The sequence below is a fragment of the Scardinius erythrophthalmus genome (assembly GCF_964197995.2).
Source record: "Scardinius erythrophthalmus genome assembly, chromosome: 24".
Lineage (NCBI taxonomy): Eukaryota > Metazoa > Chordata > Actinopteri > Cypriniformes > Leuciscidae > Scardinius > Scardinius erythrophthalmus.
This window is the reverse complement of record NC_138244.1, coordinates 19,921,693-19,945,084: the sequence shown is the minus strand read 5'-3', so window position 1 is coordinate 19,945,084 and position 23,392 is coordinate 19,921,693. Positions and strand designations below refer to the sequence as shown.

The 23,392-nt window shown below is 37.0% G+C and overlaps 1 protein-coding gene across 2 annotated transcripts in view; it reads left to right on the top strand.

The window, feature by feature from the left end:
• Nucleotides 1–1,335: 1,335 nt before the first annotated feature.
• Nucleotides 1,336–23,392, top strand: part of stra6 (signaling receptor and transporter of retinol STRA6) — a 31,140-nt gene continuing 9,083 nt past the window's right edge. The window contains exons 1-12 of one of the 2 annotated variants that reach the window (XM_081355459.1): nucleotides 1,336–1,412; nucleotides 6,334–6,422; nucleotides 7,863–7,929; nucleotides 10,072–10,154; nucleotides 10,241–10,374; nucleotides 13,275–13,441; nucleotides 13,967–14,092; nucleotides 17,985–18,055; nucleotides 20,216–20,292; nucleotides 20,425–20,486; nucleotides 21,336–21,498; nucleotides 23,357–23,392. The exon at nucleotides 23,357–23,392 is cut by the window's right edge and continues 40 nt beyond it. In XM_081355459.1, coding sequence (XP_081211585.1) covers nucleotides 1,410–1,412; nucleotides 6,334–6,422; nucleotides 7,863–7,929; nucleotides 10,072–10,154; nucleotides 10,241–10,374; nucleotides 13,275–13,441; nucleotides 13,967–14,092; nucleotides 17,985–18,055; nucleotides 20,216–20,292; nucleotides 20,425–20,486; nucleotides 21,336–21,498; nucleotides 23,357–23,392 — 1,078 coding nt within the window. In that variant the 5' untranslated portion in view covers nucleotides 1,336–1,409. Of the gene's footprint in view, nucleotides 1,413–1,448; nucleotides 1,792–6,333; nucleotides 6,423–7,862; nucleotides 7,930–10,071; nucleotides 10,155–10,240; nucleotides 10,375–13,274; nucleotides 13,442–13,966; nucleotides 14,093–17,984; nucleotides 18,056–20,215; nucleotides 20,293–20,424; nucleotides 20,487–21,335; nucleotides 21,499–23,356 lie in introns of those variants that run through there. The other variant, XM_081355458.1, reaches the window with a different exon arrangement.

Here is a 23,392-nt window from a genome sequence, read left to right as displayed (position 1 = left end):
TTGAAAGTATAGTGACTTCCCTGAGACCTGGTCTGAAGGACTTATCATGCCTATATATAAAATATTGGACCCCAATAATTACCGTGGCAAAGCTTTTTTGCATTATAATAAATAGCCGATAGAGCCAAATTCCTTGCGAAACACAAAATGGCGTCATCTGCATGAATATTACGTGTTCGGTCTACAGGCTCGCAGTGTTTAAACCTGATTAAACTTCACATTCACTCGCTCAAAAACAAAATCCAGCTCCTGGTATTCAATCTTGATCCATTCTCACTGCATAATCAGAGAAGATAAAGTGAAAATTGTAAATAAAAAGTTCACATTAATTAGAATACAATTATAGTGTTACATCTGGTTTACACTGCATATAGAACATGCAGTGCATATGTATAATTTTTATTTTGTTGCTATAGCTAAAGTCAGAAGGCTAATCTGCTTGATGTAAAGAGTAAACATGTTGCAAGGTTACTTGTTCCCAGAGACAATTAAAAGGGACTATAAAGCTTCATCCAATGGTCTTTACAATGTGTATGTGTTCAAATGCAATAAGATACAAATGTTTTGTATGGTTTGTAGTCCTGCACAAAAAAAACTTTGATCCAGCTATACAATGCTATGTGATTGCAGAGCAAAGCATGTATCAATTTCCCTGGGTGATGTTTCGTATCAGTGATCAAAGGCCACTGCTTTGAACTTCAGCCAAGAGGTGTCCTATCTTACAACAGCACTTTCCTTGTGTCTTTTTTCTTCCCGAAGTTCGTTACCAAGATATTGTGGCCACTGCAAAAAAAGGGTCAAAGTCTGCAGAGAGGCATGCAGTGTTCAGACAAATCCTTATCCACTTTCAAAACATTGAACATATGGTTATTGCTAAAGTTAAAGTAGGTACCCCAAGTGTGTGATACACTTTGCTGAAGAAACTTACGGAATATACTGCATTTGGAGGAATTTCGCACTGCATCTCTTTGGTTCAAGGTAAGAAGTGATTTTTTTGATCAGTCAGTTTGATGGTTAAATTGTTTCTGTATAAAAAGTTTTTTTTTTTTTTACGAATTTGAGAAAGGAACAGATTGGGAATTGGGAAACTATTGGAAAATGTAAATAAAAATGTAGCCTACTTTCTCACAACAACAAAAAAATAGAACAAAATTATAAATAAATGGATCTGTATTTTAAAAAAAATTATAATAATTATATATATATATATGCGCAAAGTAAATATAAACATAAGACACAAAGCATGGGGGAAAAATATATCAATGTCAATGAAGCAGATGCATAAATTATCGATTGTTTTGAGTATGAATGCACGTGGGCCACCATTGACAAAATATGCACAATGTGATGATGGATCATCCATAATTGTACTTAAAGGTCAGGTGTGCGTTTTCATCTGATGTCAAGAGATGGTAAGTTATTAAAACAACTTGCTTTTCACACGAGCCATTGAAAAACGCCCCAGTAAAAACACTTAACTGCGTCATTCATTCATAAAAAATCGTTACTTTAGATGTTAATTAGCCTAACATTAAGCTAACCAATGCAATGCATATAACATCCTCAAACACTCGTTAATAAACAAAAGCAATTGCATCATTTGGGCGTGTAACAAACCACTTGCATCTTTCATGCGCCTCAAGAAGAACCAACGTTAGTTTGTGGCGTTTAACTATTTCACACACGCTGAACTTTGGCGTCACACCGTGCTACAAACTTGAATGATGATTGAGATATTACACTTACTATTTTCGACGATGAAACGTTGAGAAAATACCATGCATGGTGAAGGTGAGACGTGAGCCATTTCTCTAAATTTGGGGGTGGGCTTTTTTTTCTTCTTTTTCTTTTGCCTTGGGCCAGCTAACCTGAAAGGACACCTTAGCAACTGAGTAGCAACTTGCTAAAAGCCTCTCAGAACACCTTAGCAACACCCTGGTATTGTGGCAACAGGTAGATTAGCATTGGAAAATTGCATTTTCACAAGAGACGAGTCCATAACAATACTGTGATAGTTTGTAATTTATAACACACATATTTTACACACACACACACACACACACACACACACACACACACACACACACACACACACACACACACACAAAAAAAAAAGTAAAAAATGAACATTTAACATGCTATTTGAATGAAAAATGTAAAGCGATTTGGCAGGTAAAGTCGTCAGTTTTATTTGTATAGCTTTTCTCAAAACACATTATGTTTCAAAGCAGCTTTACAGAAAATTGTGCTGTTAAATAAAATCTTCATGCCTTATAGTCACGTTTAGCAGATTAGAGCTTAAAGATAGTTTACATTTTGGAATGATATAAAGAATCAAGTAGTTAAGATTTGCTGTATACTAGCTAAATATCCTTTTATCGCCTTAGGACAGGTTTGTTATTCCATTTCTAAGGCACTGACATACATTTTTCTTATTTTTTCATTTCATTTTATTTTATATTTTGTACATTTCCAAAAAACTGAGTAATGATAGCAAATCATTGTTGATGCTTGATGTAAGCTAAAGCCTATTGGCTATTTTAAAAGGGGGAGGGGCATTCTGGTATTTACCACGCCCATATTTTCTGTTTCAGATAGTAAATAAGGGTGCGTTAAAGTCCTCCTGGGAAGTTTGTATTTTTTATATTCCGATATGAAATCGGAAATTTCCTTGTTCCCACTTCTGAAGTCGTGATTGTTGTCAGGAAGAACAGGAACCATAGAGGACACCATTCTTGCCTATTTATTGGGAAAATCTTATTAAAGCCAAAATGATATTTAGCGTCTCATTCATTGACAACCATATATACATTCACTGCGCTATGTAGATAGTCATCTTGCTGACAATTCTGGAATTTCGGTCAAATGCAGGCTATTTTCGCCATTTATTAAACATACAGTATGCCTCAAATGATTATTAATTTATGTAAATATGCACTGCTTTAATGACAAGACAAGGCGATGTACAGTAGCTGTTGTGGGAAAAACTAAAGAATAGCAGTCACTGCAGCAATAGTTCTCCCCTTCGCCATGTTTAATGTTAATGGCCTGCCTAACTCGGGAACTTGTGTATTAAAATTATCCCGAGCTACCTATAGTGGTAAATACGACTTGAGAAGGCATTCATGAATTTGTAAATATGATCTTTCCAACATGACTTAAATGCACCATAAGTCAACACAGAAAGAGTCACTTCAAATAGGCCTATTGGTTGGTGACAGCTATGTGGCCCAGTTTTATGATTTTGTTAAGAAAAAGACTTAACAAATGAGAGGGATGATTGTGTTTAGATATGCCATTTTCAGTTCTCATCGTTCACGTCTCTTTTACTTTTATCTTCATCAACTGCAACAACAACTCTAATAGTTAGAAATGCACTGTCAGCTAATGCAATGGCAGTCTCGGTTGTCACCTGACCTTCATTATCCTCTAAAAGCTTTACTGTCAATGGCACGGTCATGTTAGCACCATGGAGACAGTTTTCTCGGTAGGTTTTCCCCAGAGCCCTTGAGTGATGGTGGCTGATATGAAGTCATTACGTGCAGCATCCATCTTGTGTTGTGTGCTCCGTGGTGTTGCCTTCTTAATCAGTTTCACCCTTGTTAAGAGCTCCTGTGGACACTGACAGGATCCCATTTAGGTTTAACCATGCCAGAATGAATCCTCTAAGCACACTACACCATTTCAAAGGCCACCCACAATGGCGGTCCATGATATTGTCGGGCTTTGCAGTGTAATTCTGTCGGGGTCATTTGTCATTTGTCTGGTCCAGTATGTAATATGGTGTGAATGGTGCGGTAGGAGAGATATTACACAGATCAAGTTTCTACATGTGTCAGCCTGACTCACTATTAAAATAAATATAGCTGTGAGATAACTTCATGTCTCCAGTGAATGGTGCACTATATCTTTTTTTGGAATAGCTATTGGGTTATTTGAAATAGGAGAGGAAAGATAGGAAGTCTAGGAAAGGAATTAGCCTCATATCTCTAGGTAGATCAGGTAGGTTTCGGAATCCATTGTCAATGTTATTTGGAAACTACTGTAGATGCGTCAGAACCTTCCACACAAAGGTGTTTAATGGAAAATACCGTTGACCTTCTCCCAACCAGATATAAGCAAACTTTCAGGCACATTTCCATGATGTAATCAGAGCTCTTTAAAGCATTCTTTGTTCTGCAACTGTTTTTAGTCAATCCTGCTTTGTTTTTCCTGATGGACGAATGTCGTTTGAGAAGTTCTCAGCATTGTTGGAAATGGATTTGTAAATTGCATTTGACTGTAATCCCTGTATAATCAGTTTAATGTGCAGCTGAAGGGTCCCTCATGCTTGTGAAGGGGGCGTGGTCAGTTGGTGGGTGGGGCAATGGGCGTGGCAACACATCTTACATCATAGCAGAGCATTCATTCATAGAAGAGCTTAACTGCCTTGAAACAATTGCACAGTGAACTCTCTTTGTTGTGCTTTAATGGCAAAATTTTATGATATAATTAAAAATGAAATGTGGATAATGTATCTAATCTGATCTTCAGTTTCATTTATATGGCTGGAGATCTTTGTATTGGATATAGGAGGTAACTAAATACTATATAATGAATTTTGTGTGCTTATTTAAATCTGACAAAGTGATTGGAGTTTGTACACTCAAAAAATATATTTTTTGCCTATTGTTCAGTTTAGGCTAATTAATAAGCTAAAGTAACACGATTTTTTTTAACATTTTGTCACAACTTAATTTAACTGTGTTCAATCAACCTAATATATTTAAAACTGACATTTACTTATTCACTGTAAAAAAGGATTGCTGTGATTATTTATCACAACTTAAAATTCAACATAAGAAATGTGTTGTTTCTACTTAAAGTATGTGTATGTATGTATGTGCTTGACTTAAAATATTAAGTTTAGTTAACTTTAGTTTAATTAAGTTACCAAAGTTAAGTTAACAAATTTTAAGTTTTTATAACCAATTGCAGCAAAAAAACAACATTTGTTTTAAAACTACATGAAAAATTTTTGTTGACAACTCTCTGGGCAGTGGATCTGTAGTTCCCAGCATGCTTTGCAAGGGACTGCTTTAGGAGAGTAAATTTAGGGATTACAGTTTTATTTAATGTGTTTTTCAGTAAAGGGAAATATGTTGTTAGTTAATATAAGTGTTAAATGTTCAGTTATGTTGGACATTTAGAGTAGTTTCTAAATGTTTCTAAAAGTTTCTAAATCCAATTAAACCTAGTTCGTGACAACAGTGGATTTATCCATCTTAAAGATTTAGTTCACCTAAAAATAAAAGTCCCACTCTGACTTTCATTTATGTTCGAGATGCAAATTAAGACATTCTTAATGAAGCTTGACCGATTTCTGATGCTCCATGCAACCAAAACATTGACGCTTCAAAAAGTTCATAAAGACTTTAGTAGAGTTAGTGCTTTAGTAGAATGGAAAATTAACGTTATATCATAAGGTGTTTTTTTTTTTTTTTTTTTTTAGTCCAGTAAAACCTAAAATGTTGCTAGCTTATTTTTTACAGTGAAGTTCTGGCAGCCACAGCTGCTGTTATTTTACCGTAAATTTCACAGTTTTTTCAGAATGTGTAACGTACTGCACCTGACTCGATTCTTCACTTGCCTGTCAATTCATCATGTGTGTGGTTAATGGAAATGATTTCCTTATACCTCACACTTTGAGTCACCTCTGGGAATCTCCACAGCCTGATAACTGAAGCTCACACACATGAATTTCCCTGTTATCACTCTGGAATATGTCAGCATTCGGCCCCCACACACTTCCAGCCTGCTTTGGCTGAGTTTTATAAGTCCAGCGCTCATTCAACCTCTCAATACCAGCCACAGGACGGCCCTTGGAAGTCCTCCTAATCGCTCTGAACTACAGGTGGCAGGAGAGATCGGCCGCCCCATCTGGAAATCAGGAAAACTTCTCTCTGGATTGCTTTCACCCCCTCTCTCTCTCTTTCTCTCTCTCCATTGCTTTTCTCTCTCTCCTGGTTTCCAGTGAGGTGGTAATCCCCAATCTGAAAAGGAGATCCAAGCTGAAGTAAAGACGTTTTGGGTTGGCATGCTCTAGAAAGGAACCCGTCACATTGCTCCTCAGAGCTCTCGGTCGCAGTGGTAACAGGGCACCTGAACAAGGGGGCTAAATTAGACTTTAGGAACAGAACAAACCAGCAGTTTCCAGCTGCCAAACTTTGGAGGAAACTTTCTTTTTTTCTTCCCCAAACCTGAGCGAATTTGTGTCCCGCAGGAGTGTGAAAAAGTGATTTTGGCTGCTCTGTAAGTTATTGGAGCTCTCTGAAACTTCTGTTGCATCTGTAGGTTGGCACCATGAGTGCTGGAACTGGGAAAGACTACTACGATTACTCAGAATGGTACGAAAATGCAGTGCCAACCAAACCTCCTGTCGAGTAAGTACTCTTAATTTGGTGTTTTATAGATGTTTCAATTTTAAATTCGTTCATTCAAAGTGTTGTGATTCATTATATGTGAAAAAAATTCCAATTTCAATGTATTTCACTTACGTTTGTAATACATTTTTGCATCATTATAACTGAACATGTAAAATGTATAATCTTTTAAAAAAAGAAATTCATATTTCTATTCATCAAGGATGCATTAAATTGATCAAAATTGACAGTAATGACATTTATAATGTTACAAAAGATTTCTATTTCAAATAGATGCTGTTATTTTGAACTTTGTAGTCATCAAAGAATCAAGTTTTTCGTGTTTCCACAAAAATATTAAGGAGCACAACTGTTTGCATCATTCATAATGATAATCAGAAATGTTTCTTGAGCAGCAAATCATCATATTAGAATGATTTCTGAAGGATCATGTGACACTGAAGACTGGAGTTAAATTTAGCTTTGATCACGGGAATAAATAAAATTTTAAAACATTCTAATAGAAAACAGATATTTCAAATTGTAATAACAATTTTTTTTAAAAATTACTGTATTTTTGATCAAATAAATGTAGCCTTGATGAGCAGAAGAGACTTCTTTCAAAAACATTTTAAAAAATCTGACTGACCCTATACTTTTGTACGTTAGTGTATATGTAGTTATTAATTTTAAATATAATATATATTCTTTTTATAATTTATACTAAATTACACATGCATGTATTTTATGTTATTATAATTTCCATTTCTGAAATATATATTTGCATATATATAAGGTGCATTCATAGGTCCGCTGGGTTTAGACATTAACTTAGTTTTGTGATTTTAGCTTTATAACATGGTTAAGGTAATCAGATATTCATTAGATATTATCTTTATTGCTGCTTGTCATATAGTCTTGTTGCCATCCCATAATGCACTTCCCAGAACATTATATGGTTCCAAGTCTACAGGTGTGCAAACATATCTGATTATATTTCTGCTGAAAGTGATATACACATCCATCACTGCGATTCATGCGGAGATTTTCTTTTTGATCTCATCTTTGATTCTTTTCACATATGCAAGAGACTTTTCGGCAACAAAGTGTGAAGATAGGGTTACTTCAATGCGTCACATATTAGCTTCGTCCAAGACTTCCTCTGTTGGTAAAATCAAATGAAATAAGGGCTTTTTCATTCATCTAGAGGTTTCCTAATTCCATCCCAGCATTCCAGTTTACTTGGAAGTGTGATCGGATCCGTGTGCTGGCGTTCCACGTCAGTCACATTACCTTCGACAATCGGTTTAAATGAATAATCTTCACTTGAAGAGGTTCAGCAAAAGTGCTCTTGTTAGTAATGGTCTGTTGCTTAGGAAAGGAGGGAGCGTGTGCAGGTTGAGTAATCGGCCTGGATCTCACCAGCTTATGATAAATACTCTGTGTTTGTGAAATTTTCAGAGTTATCCCACCATGTGACCCCACAGCTGAAGAAGGCCTCTTCCACATATGCATTGCTGCAATATCTGTGAGTTCCCTTCTGATGAGATGTACTTCTTTCTGCATATTCTCAATGTTCTCGTTTGGTCTTTGCCTTCTACTCTTTCTCTGTATTGGTCTGTCCAAAATTCAGTATCTTTGAGTACTTGGAATATTGTAATCAGTCAGTACCATGGTAAATATCAAAGTACTAGTGATAGACCAATATATATATTGGCCAGTGATTTGGTGTATGTGGATTTCTTGAGTAAATAATTTGTAAAAGAATTATAGATCATTAAATTTACATGTAAATGTTTAATTAATTATTTTTTTTTTTTTTTTTCATATACTAATATATATATAAACTTATATATAAGTTTAGTTAAGGGCCCCGCGACCCGGCCCCGGATAAGCGGTAGAAGATGGATGGATGGATGGATATATAAACTTATCCATGGATTGTAATATCATAGAAATTTTGGGCTGGGCTCTTTTGAATTATGCTAATAAATAACCACACAGAACACCCCAGCAACGTCTTAGCAACCACTCAGAACACTCTAGAAACGTCTTAGCAACCACTCAGAACACCCTAGAAACGTCTTAGCAACCATCCAGAACACTCTAGAAACGTCTTAGCAGCCACTCAGAACACTCTTGAAACGTCTTAGCAACCACTCAGAACACTCTAGAAACGTCTTAGCAACCACTCAGAACACCGTCTTAGCAACCACTCAGAACACCCTAGAAACGTCTTAGCAGCCACTCAGAACACTCTAGAAACGTCTTAGCAACCACTCAGAACACCCTAGAAACGTCTTAGCAACCATCCAGAACACTCTAGAAACGTCTTAGCAGCCACTCAGAACACTCTTGAAACGTCTTAGCAACCACTCAGAACACTCTAGAAACGTCTTAGCAACCACTCAGAACACCGTCTTAGCAACCACTCAGAACACCCTAGAAACGTCTTAGCAGCCACTCAGAACACTCTAGAAACGTCTTAGCAACCACTCAGAACACCCTAGAAACGTCTTAGCAACCATCCAGAACACTCTAGAAACAACATTGACATTATATCGGCCATCCTAATCTCTAGTGTTATTTTAGTATTATGTTTTTATTCTTATATTTTCTGTTTTTATTTTAGTTTTTGTGTTTTAGTTAAAATGTTATTAATTTACGTAATTGTATTGTTTTCTTTTAAACATGTATAAATAGTTTTTATTAGTGCCGTCTAATCGATTAATCTCATCTAGCATAAAATTTTCTAAATATATAATATTAATGTGTGTGTGACTATCTATATATATATATATATATATTAATGCAGTGTGTGTATATATCCATATATATATATATATATATATATATATATATATACAGTGTGCATAATATTTGTGTGTGTGTCTCACACAAACTTTTGTTAGATGCGATTAATTGCGATTAATCAAGAGTACTATTGAGAGTACTAGTTTTTATTAATTTTCCTTTCAGTTTTAGTACATCATTAAACTAAATGAAAATGAGAAATTTGCATTGGCAACAATACACATAAAATGTGTATGTTTTTTTGTTGTTATTTCAGTTAAAGTTCATCCTATTTTAAGTAAGGAAAAGTATTTTATGCTTTTAGTTTTAGCTAACTATAATAGCCCTGCTAATTCCTATATTTTGGTATGAGCATTTGCCATTGAAAAGTCCACGTAAGTTGACCATTGGCAAAGTACCGTAGTATTTCCACCTGATACCATAGTACTGTTGTAGCACTTGTGTAAAGAAACCATTTAAAAGGAATGCAATGCATTTGTTGTCATTCATTTTGTAACTGTCATACTTCCCACTGAGTTGCTAGCCTTTTGCTTTCTTTGATATGATACAAAAAGCCACATGCTAATTGACTATGATGAACCCATGTGGACTCAGACGTCACCTTAGGCCGTGACGCTTCCTAAAAGTGTTAAAGTTCACTTCCGGTCACTGACCCCAGGCACTTACTCACACCAGAATCAGAGACCGCTCTGCCTTTGTTTCATGGGGGTCTGTGCTTTCATTTGAACCAAGAGGCTGTGATGCAGAAGAGGTTAAGAAGAGGTGGAGGGCACAGCAGCGCCATACTCTGCTGGGCCATTAGAGAAAGTCAGGGGGGTTGTAAGACTGACAGATTGTCCTCTCTTTATGTCCAAAGCTGGTGGTCATGCTGGTTCTTGCTATCCTGGCCAGACGACAGAAGTTGGGTGTCAATCAGAGGGGACTCACAGGTTTACTCAGGTCAGTTTGACATCTGCCATGTAAACAAACACCCTAGCAACACCCTGGCAACCACCAACATCATTTTTGTTCTGTTTTTATTTCAGCCCAGTAAACTTTTTAGACCACACACAACACAAGGGTCTTGCCGTAGCTGTGTATGGAGTTCTCTTCTGCAAGCTGGTCGGAATGGTCCTCAGTCACCAACCACTTCCTTTCACTAAAGACACCGTGTACAAAGGTACGACGGCCAGGTTACTTGCTTTATGAAGTGGTGAAATGCATTTAGTGTGAATATTTCATGAGTGAATATTGACAGTAGTGGCCAAAAGTGATTTCCGGTCTAGGAAAACTGACATCTTCACTCTTTATTCAAATATTTTTAAACATGTGTTAAAGATTTTTGTAAAGCATATTGTAGTTGTGGAAAAAATTTGAAAAATGAAACATGCCAAATTGCATGGATATGATTTTTTGCCAGGCTGTCATACAAAGAGATTATGAACATGCAAAAGCAAGAGAGAACCAATGAAATATTAATAACTGGTTATGTTGTAGTCAATGCATGCTTTTTTCCTGTGAGCTTTTTGCATTTTTCATAGTAAAATAAAACCTGTAATTTTAATTGACCTTTTTTTTGCCAAACAATTTTGTCAGATAAACACCTCAACCAAGTTTAGTTTTCATATTACATTTTCCTCATATTTGGATGTGTTTATCAAACTTGTAGGGTCATTAACTCTTTCCCCACCATTTTTTATTTATTTATTATTGTTTTAAAGTTGCCAGCCACCGCCTGGACTTTTGATCATTTTCACAAACATTTCATGGCCTCCGGAATATTTTGTTTTATGAATATCTGAATATGCAATACATCAAAAGAAAGAACAGAGCCTCTGCTTAAAAAATAACCCCCTGTTTTATTCTAGCTTCATGCATCTTTTTTTATCAACACTTGAATGTGTGTAAGTTTCATAAAAAAGCAGCCTTTTTGTCAAAGATTACGTCCAGATAAGATTCAGAATGATGATCAAAACACAGATGGAGTAAATTGAGTCCATCAAAAGCTTCACAGTCCTGTAGCTCGTCCTGGGTCGACATTTCATTCAGTAACATTAGGCAGTTTGGATTTAAATGCTGGTTAATGTTGATTATCGCGTTATCTTACGTGTTTCTGCTTCTTTTTCGTCTGTGTTTTGATCACGAGATTCGGTTCTCTTTCAGAAGATGTCATAGCACCCCTAACAGTGAAAACAAAAAAAGCCGGAAATTTACGTCAATGATGGGGAAAGGGGTTAAAGGCAAAATCCACTCCGGAAATCACTATTATTGTGTTTTATTGTATCATGTGGCCTAGTGGTTAAGGCTCACAACTTCCAAACTGAAGGTTGCTGGGTCGATTCCCACAAGGAGCTAGCCTTGATCCGCCAACATTTTGGAAAAGAAGAGATTCTTTTTTATCATAATGTAAATCAATGCTGTTAGGAAGATTTCAGGCCACCAAAGTGTTTGGGAAATTCACCGGTTTGCAGGGATATCTCATGGGGAATAGTGGCTCACCCTGCACAGGTGCTATCGAATGAACATTGAACACTCTCTCTATTCACAAGATGGCACCTATCCAAAGTAGGCTCAGTTCACACAAGAGGATGAAAAGTAGCACCCTACCTGATCCCCCCCCCCCCCCCCCCGCCCTCTGTACTGCTAGTCCCTTCTTAGTTGTGTTTTGTAATTGGATTATCGCCTGCATTTTTTGTTTCTTAATGCTGCATTTGCATTATGTAACTATTTGGTGCTTTAATAGGTACATTTTGAGAAGTCTGTTAGTGTGGATGGGAAACTATTGTTATTCTCCTCATTCTCAATCAAAAGACATGTTTTGCTGTTTCCGAAGTTTAAAAAATCATATGATCAAGCAAGTAGTCATTTTACTCAAAGTAACTTGCAGTACACAATCCTCCTGGAGCAATCTGAGGTTAAAAGAATGATTCTGCTATCATTTACTTCCCCCTCCCATCGTTCCTAATATGAGTTTCCTTCTTGCGTTGAACACAAAAGAAGAAATTCTAAAGAATAATGAATTTAAATGGAGACTCAGAGCATCGTGCTAAAAAAATTACATAAAATTCAGACTTTTAACAGTTATTGGTTCTTTGAAAACGAGTGTACCATTTGGTATACTGTTAAAAAAAACATCCAAGTTGATTTTACTTAAACATTTTATGTTATGTTATCATTAACATGTTATCATAACTTATTGATCATATCATTTTTTACAGTGTAGAACTCTAAAGAACAAATCTGTGAGCATCTATATCACAAAAAATTGCATAAATAACAAAAACAGTTATCATTTCTAATACGACTGTATTTCAAGTATTCTGAAGCAATTCAGTAGTTTTGTATGAGGAACAGGACCCAAATTTAAGTCAATTGACACTAAAATAAGTTTATATACTGTAACTCTCTTGCTCCAAGACACATTGGTGATATCTCATAGATCGCACAGTAGTGGGTTTGAACTTATAACCTTTCAATATTAAATGACTTACATTTAGACATATTGCCTGTTTTGCTCTATTTCGCCAATGAAAATAGTTCCAAACAAAGCCACAGCAGAACTGTTTAGCATCTCTCAGCATCAAGCGATGTTTCATTACTGAATAAATTCATCTGTTTGAACGAATCGGCTGAATGAATGATTCAATGACTACTCAAAGTCGAATGTTTCATTCCTGAAATGATCAGCCGTTAGAGCGAATCGTTTGAGATAATGACTCAATTATTCGCTCATTAACAGTGATTTGTCACCGCCTACTGGATGTTTAAGTTTCACATTTAAAGTATCTTTTGAATTTTAAAATCATTTCATATATCAACGTTTTATTTATAAATATCGTCTGATCATCGTTATCGACAAAATTCCAGAAAATATCAATATTTTTGTCAATATCACACCCATGGATGTGTATCATTATATTGGATCTGTGCATTCGGTCTTAAAGTGACAGCAGCCTATAAATACCTGCTCTTAAGTCATTAATGTTAATCAAACAACAAAACAATAGTGTTATTTTACATTTAGGTCTAATTATTACATGTCTTTACCTGAATCCACCATTTTGTTCTTTATTTCTGTAGAGTTCTGGATGATCCTGGCTCTTTTGTACTATCCCGCTTTATACTACCCTCTTCTGGCCTGTGGTACGCTGCATAACAAGGTTGGTTACGTTCTGGGAAGCCTGCTGTCGTGGACACACTTCGGAGTTCTGGTCTGGCAGAAGGTGGACTGTCCCAAAACGCCACAGGTACAAGTTATTTTATGTATCTAAAACATTGCCTATAGAGTATTTTCAGCACAGTTTATCTGGGTTCTTGGTTTAGTTTCGCACTGTGTTTTTAGAGGATGTTGAATAAGACTCAGATAAGTTTATTAAGCTCAACCGGTTTTGTTCCCATTGTCCTCGTGTCTCCTAAATGAATGGTCAAACATCAAAACAATTTGTTCTGCTTCTTGGGATCTCACCATGGAGCTTTCCTTCAGTTAATCACTTTAGTTTCTGTCAGAACTAAAGAATAAGTACCAGTAGCAAGAAAACAAAGGGATCAAGCCGCAAATACTGGCTGGCTGTGTTCATGCTGAAAGCTATTTAATTATTTAAAAATAAAGACAGCCTTGTTTGGGTTGTAATATACATTCTCAGTACAATTTCATGATTGGTTTGCACAGAATATGTGTGGAAGATATTGTGGGTAATATAGCCAAAGAAATGGCCCGTGAACATTTGATGTTATTTGAAATTGATTTGTCTGTTCTTTCTCCATGTCTGCAGTTCTATAAGTACTTTGCGCTGTTCAGCAGTCTTCCTCAGATTGCCTGTCTGGCCTTTCTTAGTTTCCAGTACCCACTACTTCTGTTCAAGGGCTTACAGAATACAGAGAAGTCCAATGCCTCTGAGGTAAGACCTTGTTGTTGCGAAGGGAAATGTCTAAAATGTCAGGATGATACAACTGTTCTCATATCATAATAAAGAAGAAAAAGCCATATTAAAAGGATAAAATTCTTAATAAAACTTACTTTATGAAGTCATATTCTTTTATTATTGTTTAATTTATATATATATATATATATATATATATATATATATATATATATATATATATATATATATATATAATATATATATACATACATACAATATACACTCTTGTCAAATGTTATGTTAATTCACCCAAAATGAATAATTATGAATTAATAAGAATTATACAACTATTCTTATATCATAATAAAGAATAAACTATATATTAAAAGGATGAAATTCTTAATAAAACTTATTACGTTATGAAGGCATACTCTTTTATTATTGTACATTGTTTCTTAAGACATAATTTTACATAAAGAAATTTTTAACATTACTCTAATTTATTTAAACTGTAATATTTAAAATATTTTTAATATAACTGCTTAATATTTGAAAAATAAGGTTAGTTCATGTTGTAAAATCATAATAAAGAATATAGATATAGATATAGAGATGAATGGATGAAATAAAAAAATTCTTAAAATGAAGGCATAATCTTTTATTAATGTTTTCTTTAATTGCTTTACTCTGCTTGTTAATATTTGAAAAACAAGGTTAGTTCAGGTTGTAAAATGTCGTTGTTCAACTCCCTTATGTGATATTTGAAATGTGAAAATGTGATATTTATGAATTAAAGGAACACTCCGACTTTTTGGGACTTTAGCTTATTCACAGTATCCCCCAGAGTTAGATAAGTCCATAAATACCTTTTTCATTTATGTGCGTTCTGTAAGTGTTATTTGACGCACCCACCGCTAGTCTAGCTTAGCACAAAGACTGGATGTAAATGGATAAGGTAGCATACTAATCCCAATAAGTGACAAAATAATGCAAACATTTTCCTATTTACATGTTGTGATCTGTATAGTCACAGCGTGTACAAATAACAAGGCTATATGAGACAGAGACCATTTTTAATCGTATAAATACTGGGAACTATATTCTCACTAGGCGTAGGAGCACAGCTACTTGGGCGGAGTGGCTACTTGGGCGGAGTGATTAGCGCAGCACACGAGACGCCCTGTTGATGGTTCCGTAAACAAAACAAACGTGACTAACTAGCTAGTAGCGAACCTGACTCATGATCATGGCTGACTTTGAGGAATTGTCAGAGGAATTTTACTGGGTATCAAACCAAGATCCAGAACCATATAGTTTTGAGCCAGAATACACAGACGAGGAGTTACAAACTTTGTTCCATTCGTTTATGCTAGGGGTTCGATTTGTCACTCTCACATCAAAAATTCAATTTCCGTCCATGTACTCCATGTCTGCAGCCTCAGATAGAGTTGTTGGCAGCATTTAGATTATAATCTCTCTGTCAATTGAATATATACATCCTTCTCTGTATAGTTTAAAAGTGAATCTGTATGTAAATGGCTGAGGAAGCACTACAGCACAGTGCAGCATTGATTCGGACATGTTGGACCGTATGGTATAGAGTCAGTAAAAGGAAAAAGCAATCAGAGTAATGAACTCCTGCACAGTGATTCATTTTAAACCAATTCTGTTAAGTGTGACTGTGCTGTAGGTTTGACTAAAGAGGCGGGCAGACTAGATTCATTTCAGACTCTGAAACCTGATGTCAAACTTTATGTAAGATATTACTATTAATTAAGGAAAACCTCACAAGCATGAATAATTATAGTACTAGTACAACTACACTCACCTAAAGGATTATTAGGAACACCTGTTCAATTTCTCATTAATGCAATTATCTAATCAACCAATCACATGGCAGTTGCTTCAATGCATTTAGGGGTGTGGTCCTGGTCAAGACAATCTCCTGAACTCCAAACTGAATGTCAGAATGGGAAAGAAAGGTGATTTAAGCAATTTTGCGCGTGGCATGGTTGTTGGTGCCAGACGGGCCGGTCTGAGTATTTCACAATCTGCTCAGTTACTGGGATTTTCACGCACAACCATTTCTAGGGTTTACAAAGAATGGTGTGAAAAGGGAAAAACATCCAGTATGCGGCAGTCCTGTGGGCAAAAATGCCTTGTTGATGCTAGAGGTCAGAGGAGAATGGGCCGACTGATTCAAGCTGATAGAAGAGCAACTTTGACTGAAATAACCACTCATTACAACCGAGGTATGCAGCAAAGCATTTGTGAAGCCACAACACGCACAACCTTGAGGCGGATGGGCTACAACAGCAGAAGACCCCACCGGGTACCACTCATCTCCACTACAAATAGGAAAAAGAGGCTACAATTTGCACGAGCTCACCAAAATTGGACAGTTGAAGACTGGAAAATGTTGCCTGGTCTGATGAGTCTCGATTTCTGTTGAGACATTCAGATGGTAGAGTCAGAATTTGGCGTAAACAGAATGAGAACATGGATCCATCATGCCTTGTCACCACTGTGCAGGCTGGTGGTGGTGGTGTAATGGTGTGGGGGATGTTTTCTTGGCACACTTTAGGCCCCTTAGTGCCAATTGGGCATTGTTTAAATGCCACGGCCTACCTGAGCATTGTTTCTGACCATGTCCATCCCTTTATGACCACCATGTACCCATCCTCTGATGGCTACTTCCAACAGGATAATGCACCATGTCACAAAGCTCGAATCATTTCAAATTGGTTTCTTGAACATGACAATGAGTTCACTGTACTAAAATGGCCCCCACAGTCACCAGATCTCAACCCAATAGAGCATCTTTGGGATGTGGTGGAACGGGAGCTTCGTGCCCTGGATGAGCATGCCACAAATCTCCATCAACTGCAAGATGCTATCCTATCAATATGGGCCAACATTTCTAAAGAATGCTTTCAGCACCTTGTTGAATCAATGGCACGTAGTATTAAGGCAGTTTTGAAGGCGGAAGGGAGTCAAACACAGTATTAGTATGGTGTTCCTAATAATCCTTTAGGTGAGTGTGTATATGTGTGTATGTATATATATATATATATATATATATATATATATATATATATATATATATATATATATATATATATATATATATATATATATATATATACTTGCCTCGTGTTTTGCCTCTAGGTTTTTAAAATACTTTTCTTTATCATGGACACTCTTATTTGTCCTGGATCTATTTGTCACTGATCCATCATTTTTCCATGCTGTACAGCATGTGACCCTGTCAGAACAAACCTGTGACCCATTTTTGGGTCATGACCCACCAGTTAAGCACCACTGCGTTAATTCATAATGAGGGACTTAGCAACATGGAAAGGCAAGAGGGGAGTTTGTAAACTCGGCACCTGCATTCCAGAGGTCTAATCATTGTAAGCAGCTCAATGGGATTGGGTTATGTTTGACTCACAGAGGACATTACACAAACAGCGTGCTGTTTTCCCACAGGAAACGCACAATGCCAGTGTTATTCAGCTATAATCGCAATGACGAATAAGTTTGGATGGAATAAGAGGAACAATTCCTTCGCAAAGTGTCTAAACTGCGAGTAAATGATTTGACAAATCTAAAACAATTTTCAGAATTAACAATTTGTCGTCAGCACTTTATTTTACAGTCCTGCTCCCAATGTAAATACTATGTACTTATTATAGTAATTCAAATAACTAGGTACTAACCCTGAACCTACCCTTAAACCTAACCTTAACCCATTTAGTTACTAGTTACCTTGTATCACCCAGTACTTTCTTAGGTAAATACAATTTTTTATTTTATTTTTTATGAAATCTATCAAATCTAAAACAGTGTCTATCATACAGTTTGACGTGACCAATACTTTACTTGCATTATGGACTAATCGGTTGTGCTTTTTTGTTTTGTTTTGCAGGACCTCAGTAGCAGTTATTACCGAGATTATGTAAAGAAGATTTTCAAGAAGAAAAAGCTCACCAAAATCAGGTGAGGCCCACATATGTGGACACCTTTATTTATTAACCCAAAGGTTCGAGATTCTTAAAACAGCAGAAATGATACTAGTAACTCATGACAAGACTTTTACTGTGAGCTGACGCTTTCCTTGAATATTGTCCCACATCATTATGAGGTTAACGTTTTCTGGTGGTTCGGCACCTTCTTGGACAGACCATTTGCTGAAGAAAAAAATGGCATTTTGACCTCAAGAAAAGTTTCTTAAGTATTCCAGGCCTTGTTCTGTTGCTTATTAATTGAAAGTGGCAGTTATAATGCTGATGGCAGGTAAATTAATCTTGTGAAACCGTTTTGGTTATGGAATGGATTACAATTACAAGAAAGGAAAGGAAAGGAAAGGAAAGGAAAGGAAAGGAAAGGAAAGGAAAGGAAAGGAAAGGAAAGGAAAGGAAAGGAAAGGAAAGGAAAGGAAAGGAAAGGAAAGGAAAGGAAAGGAAAGGAAAGGAAAGGAAAGGAAAGGAAAGGAAAGGAAAGGAAAGGAAAGGAAAGGAAAGGAAAGGAAAGGAAAGGAAAGGAGAGTTTTTTTCCTATTATAGCAAGCAGCACTCTGTACAATAGCCATGCAGATGGGATGTTGAACATGGACTACTTCCTCATTTCCATTGACAAACGTTGAATCACACCTACTGTAAATTGACTTATGCAAAGAGTGGTAGATTGTGATCAGCCACTGTCTTGCAGTCTTTAGAGTCTGAATCGTGAGCTAATGCCATTGAGTCTGTCTGTACAGCACAGATGCTGATCTTCTTCATGCAAAAACATTGAAAGTTGTCCTGTGAGCCACGTGATCAAATGTTTCCTGTTCCATGGAAACTCCGGAGCGCATACGCTGCTTTGGGTGCCACAGGATTCCCAATTTCGTTTGTTATGTCATTCCATGCTCGGCAGGCAATGACAATATTCTTGGCGTCAGGGAGGATCTTCCTCAATGTGTTTGTTCCACGTCTTATTCGGTGTGGATCTTTGCACTGACTAGACAGTCAGTCGTTGCCACCAATGGAGCCGAAATCGCAGCCTGTGTGCATTCGACAGTAGAGATCCACCGATTGATCGGTTTTCCCGATTAATCGCCACCGATAACCGATTGCTGGAACAATCAGTTATCAGCAAAAATCCATACTGGTAGTTTTTCTGGGTTGTGTCCATTGCTGGACCGGATGAGAAGGGTCCGCTGTCATTATACAGTACGAGAGCGGCCTCTAGAGGCGAAATAAAACTATCACTGATGCCTCGTGGAGTTTGTTTTGACACGCGAGGCTGCGCGAGTGGGACACTTCAGATACGGATTTAAAACAGACAATAAAACTGTATGTTACACAGTACACTACCATACATGTTTTCATATCATTATAAAGTAATTTATTTGTTGACTAGATACAATTAGTGGAGAAAAAACACTAGTATGTTTGCCTTCGAGGGTGAGAGGACGCTAACATTAGCTGTACTTCAAGCAGTTAAAACAATGTTTTGGTTCTAATAGCGATATTGACCATAGGAAAGCAAATTGCATAGTGAAGAGATCATTTATTTTGATAAATATGGCAATTATGTGGAGGAAGGTATAGACTTTATGCACCAGAGAAACAAGTGTGCAGCCATCTTTAGAATATTGTTTTTGAACTTCCGTTTTTGCGGTAGCTCTTTAAATTTCTGTAGCATCGCTGTCGAAGAGTAATTAGCTGGAGAAGTGGATTATTGTAGAATTAACAAAAGTTATCATGGGCATTGTAATGGAGCAGATGTCATAACAAATGTCAGTTGACCGGGAAGATCTTACCTTCCTGCTGTGGAAATACAAACCGTAACACAGAACACAATGAGTGCAGTGTTGAAAAGGGGCGGAGCTACATAAGATCTATAAGGTATATATATCAACAAATTTCAGATATGCCTTAAATACCAAGAAGCCATGAGTTTGAAGATCAGGACTGGTTGTTCAAAGGTTGTAGGTTTGAATCCCATTAAAAGCCATTGTGCAAAGTAATACGTGTACTGTAAGTCATTTTAGATAAAATCATCTACTAATTGTCTAATTTTGCATTCGAAAGAATATGATGCAGTATTATTATAGAATTCTATTGAATTAAGTTGTGTTGTTGTTGTTTATGAACATTATCTCTTGTTTTTCAGTTCCAGCGCAACAAAACCCAAACTATTAGAAAGACTCCGAGATGCTGCCAAGTCTTACATCTACACTCCCGAAGATGGTAATTATTACATTTGAGTGTTTTTAATAAACCTAAAGTTGAAACCAAATTTTTTGTCCAAAAAATATACATTATCATTCAAAAGTTTGGAGTCAGTAAGAGTTTTTTTTTTTTGTCTTTCTTTTCCATCAGTTTTTAGGTTCCCCTTGAAACTAGCGATCTCTTTGGTTGTGGCATTCATTGCACTTTATCAGGTAAACACTTTAAAGGAGAACTCCGGTCAATTTTAACATTGAGCTCATTTTTTTGTAAATTTGGAGTGCTGTCAGTACAGAGAACAACGACAAAAATCGGTGTTGCCTACACCGTGTTATCCTCTTTTTAAAATTTGCACCCTGTTGACTTCAATGGGGCAAGTTTAAAACCTGCTTTTAGCCTCTTAAAATTCTTGATGTTCTTCATTACAAGTGCACAGAAAATGTGAGTGATTCCTTCTGAGTGAACATGAGTGGATCTGACTGCAGTAGATGTGAAAGATATTAATAAAAATGATGTTATTTCGATTGTCGAGTTCACGCGCGCGATCATAGGTAACTAAACCCATGCGTGTGAACTCGACAATCGACTACTGTGAACTTCGACCGAAAACAGGAAGAAAATACAGGTATGTGCGCTGGCTGAAATAACATCATTTTTATTAATATCTTTCACATCTATTGCAGTCAGATTCACCCGTGATCACTCTGAAGGAATCACTCACATTAGCTGTGCACTTGTAATGACACATCAAGGATGTTAAGAGGCTAAAAGCTGGTTTAAAACTTGCCCCATTAAAGTCAACAGGGTGCAGATTTTAAAAACAGGATAACACGGTGTAGGCAACACCGATTTTTGTCGTTGTTCTCTGTATTGACACCACTCCAAATTTACAAAAAAATGAGCTCAATGTTAAAATTGACCGGAGTTCTCCTTTAAGAAACGAGCCCATTTTTGAGTTGTTTCTGTCTAAAAGGAATAATTAATGCGCTTTTCTTTCATTTAACTTGGCAAAAGTAGCTTATTCCAACGCATTTTCCATTCTTTCGAATCTCCGAATCTCTTAGATGGCGCTCTTGCTGGTCTCAGGAGTGCTGCCCACCCTACACATCGTCCGTAGAGGAGTGGATGAAGACATTGCCTTCCTGTTGGCTGGTTTCAATATCATCTTGTCAGAGGACCGTCAGGAGGTGGTCAGGATTGTAGTGTACTATTTGTGGTGTGTTGAAAGTGAGTCAGTCCTTTTTATACTTCTTATACTTAGGCCTACACAGAATCTGTGCCCACAAATTCAAGCAGAATTCAAACATCCATCATTTATTAAATTCTACATAACTCCATCCCCTTGTATAATTAAACTGGTTTATAAATGTATTACAATAATACAAACAAGTGTGCAGATTTCATGTCCTAGCTATTACACTTTTTTTCAATGTGGTATTCGTTTAAAGTGCCACTATTATGCTTTTTCAGATATGACCTTTTTATGTAGTGTATAAAAGGTCTGCAATGTTTCAAACATCAAAGTGCAGATAAATGGAGTTATTGTCTCCCAAAAGAAAGAACCACTTCTGAACTGCCTGAAACGAGTGCTCAGTAATTCCAGTCTTAATTCCTCCTCGAACCTGTGTAGGTTTGAAACAAATTTGCGTAATGCCAGTCTATGGTCTCCATTGGCTGCCCGCAAACAACATGTACAGGGTGGGCCATTTATATGGATACACCGTAATAACATGGGAATGGTTGGTGATATTAAAGTCCTGTTTGTGGCACATTAGTATATGTGAGGGGGCAAACTCCTCAAGATGGGTGGTGACCATGACATATACTAATGTGCCACAAACAGGACTTTAATATCACCAACCATTCCCATGTTATTACGGTGTATCCATATAAATGGCCCACCCTGTACTTTGACCTTCTAACTCTGGAGTTGTAGCTGAGACTTGAAGAGTTCATGATATTGTCATGTCGAGAAGATGCTGTTTCCATGCACTTCCAAAAGATGAGGACTCGAGCTCAAATTGATATGACAAAACCAACGCCTTCATTACTGTTCGTATCACTGTGTATCAATCGCTGAGGAAGATCCAGAGCTGAAATTTAGATATGATAATGGGTGTTTGGTTTCTAACGCCCATCTGAGCAATCAGAGCAGAGTAGACTAATCACAAGAGACTGTGCCATCTGACCAATAAGAGCAGAGTAGACCAATCACGACAGACTGGGCCATCTGACCAATCAGAGCAGAGTAGACCAATCACAACAGACTGGGCCATCTGACCAATCAGAGCAGAGTAGACCAATCACGACAGACTGGGCCATCTGACCAATCAGAGCAGAGTAGACCAATCACAACAGACTGGGCCATCTGACCAATCAGAGCAGAGTAGACCAATCACAACAGACTGGGCCATCTGACCAATCAGAGCAGAGTAGACCAATCACAACAGACTGGGCCATCTGACCAATCAGAGCAGAGTAGACCAATTAGAGAGACAGAATCCTTTATCAAACTATTTCAGGCACTGTGAGAAAAGAGGTGGTGCTGCAATGTAAATTATGAGAAAATTAAAGTGTTTTTGACCTTGAGTACATGTAAAACTACTGTAGGAGTCCAAAAACAAAATTAGGAACCTAACAAAATAGCATAATATGGGCACTTTAAACAACACTTTAACAATTTAGATATACTACAGGAATTGCAAAGCTGGAGTGTTTTGGATCAGTGCAGTTGTCTAGATTGGGTTAAATGATGATCTCTGATAAGCAAATATATGCCAACACAGTCATGCAAATGTGAGCTTTCTGATGAAGCGCTTGCATTGATCCAGACTGTTAGAGGTCTGCATGCATCAGTGCATTTACCGCATGCAGTCCAATCATTCGCTTGTGTTCACTCAGCTTTAAATACCTATATAAATCAACAGATGAATAATGAAGCAGTCAGCAAAGCCGACCGCTGAACTGTAGCACGACTCGTTTTCCCATCAGTCAGTGGGGAAAAAGTGCTGAGGTCGTGAGTGCGTACTTGTGCATCTGACATTGACTTTCCGGCTCATGTGATTCTGGTTTTGTTTTTTTCCAGTTTGCTATTTGTCAGCGGTGACCCTGGCCTGCCTGG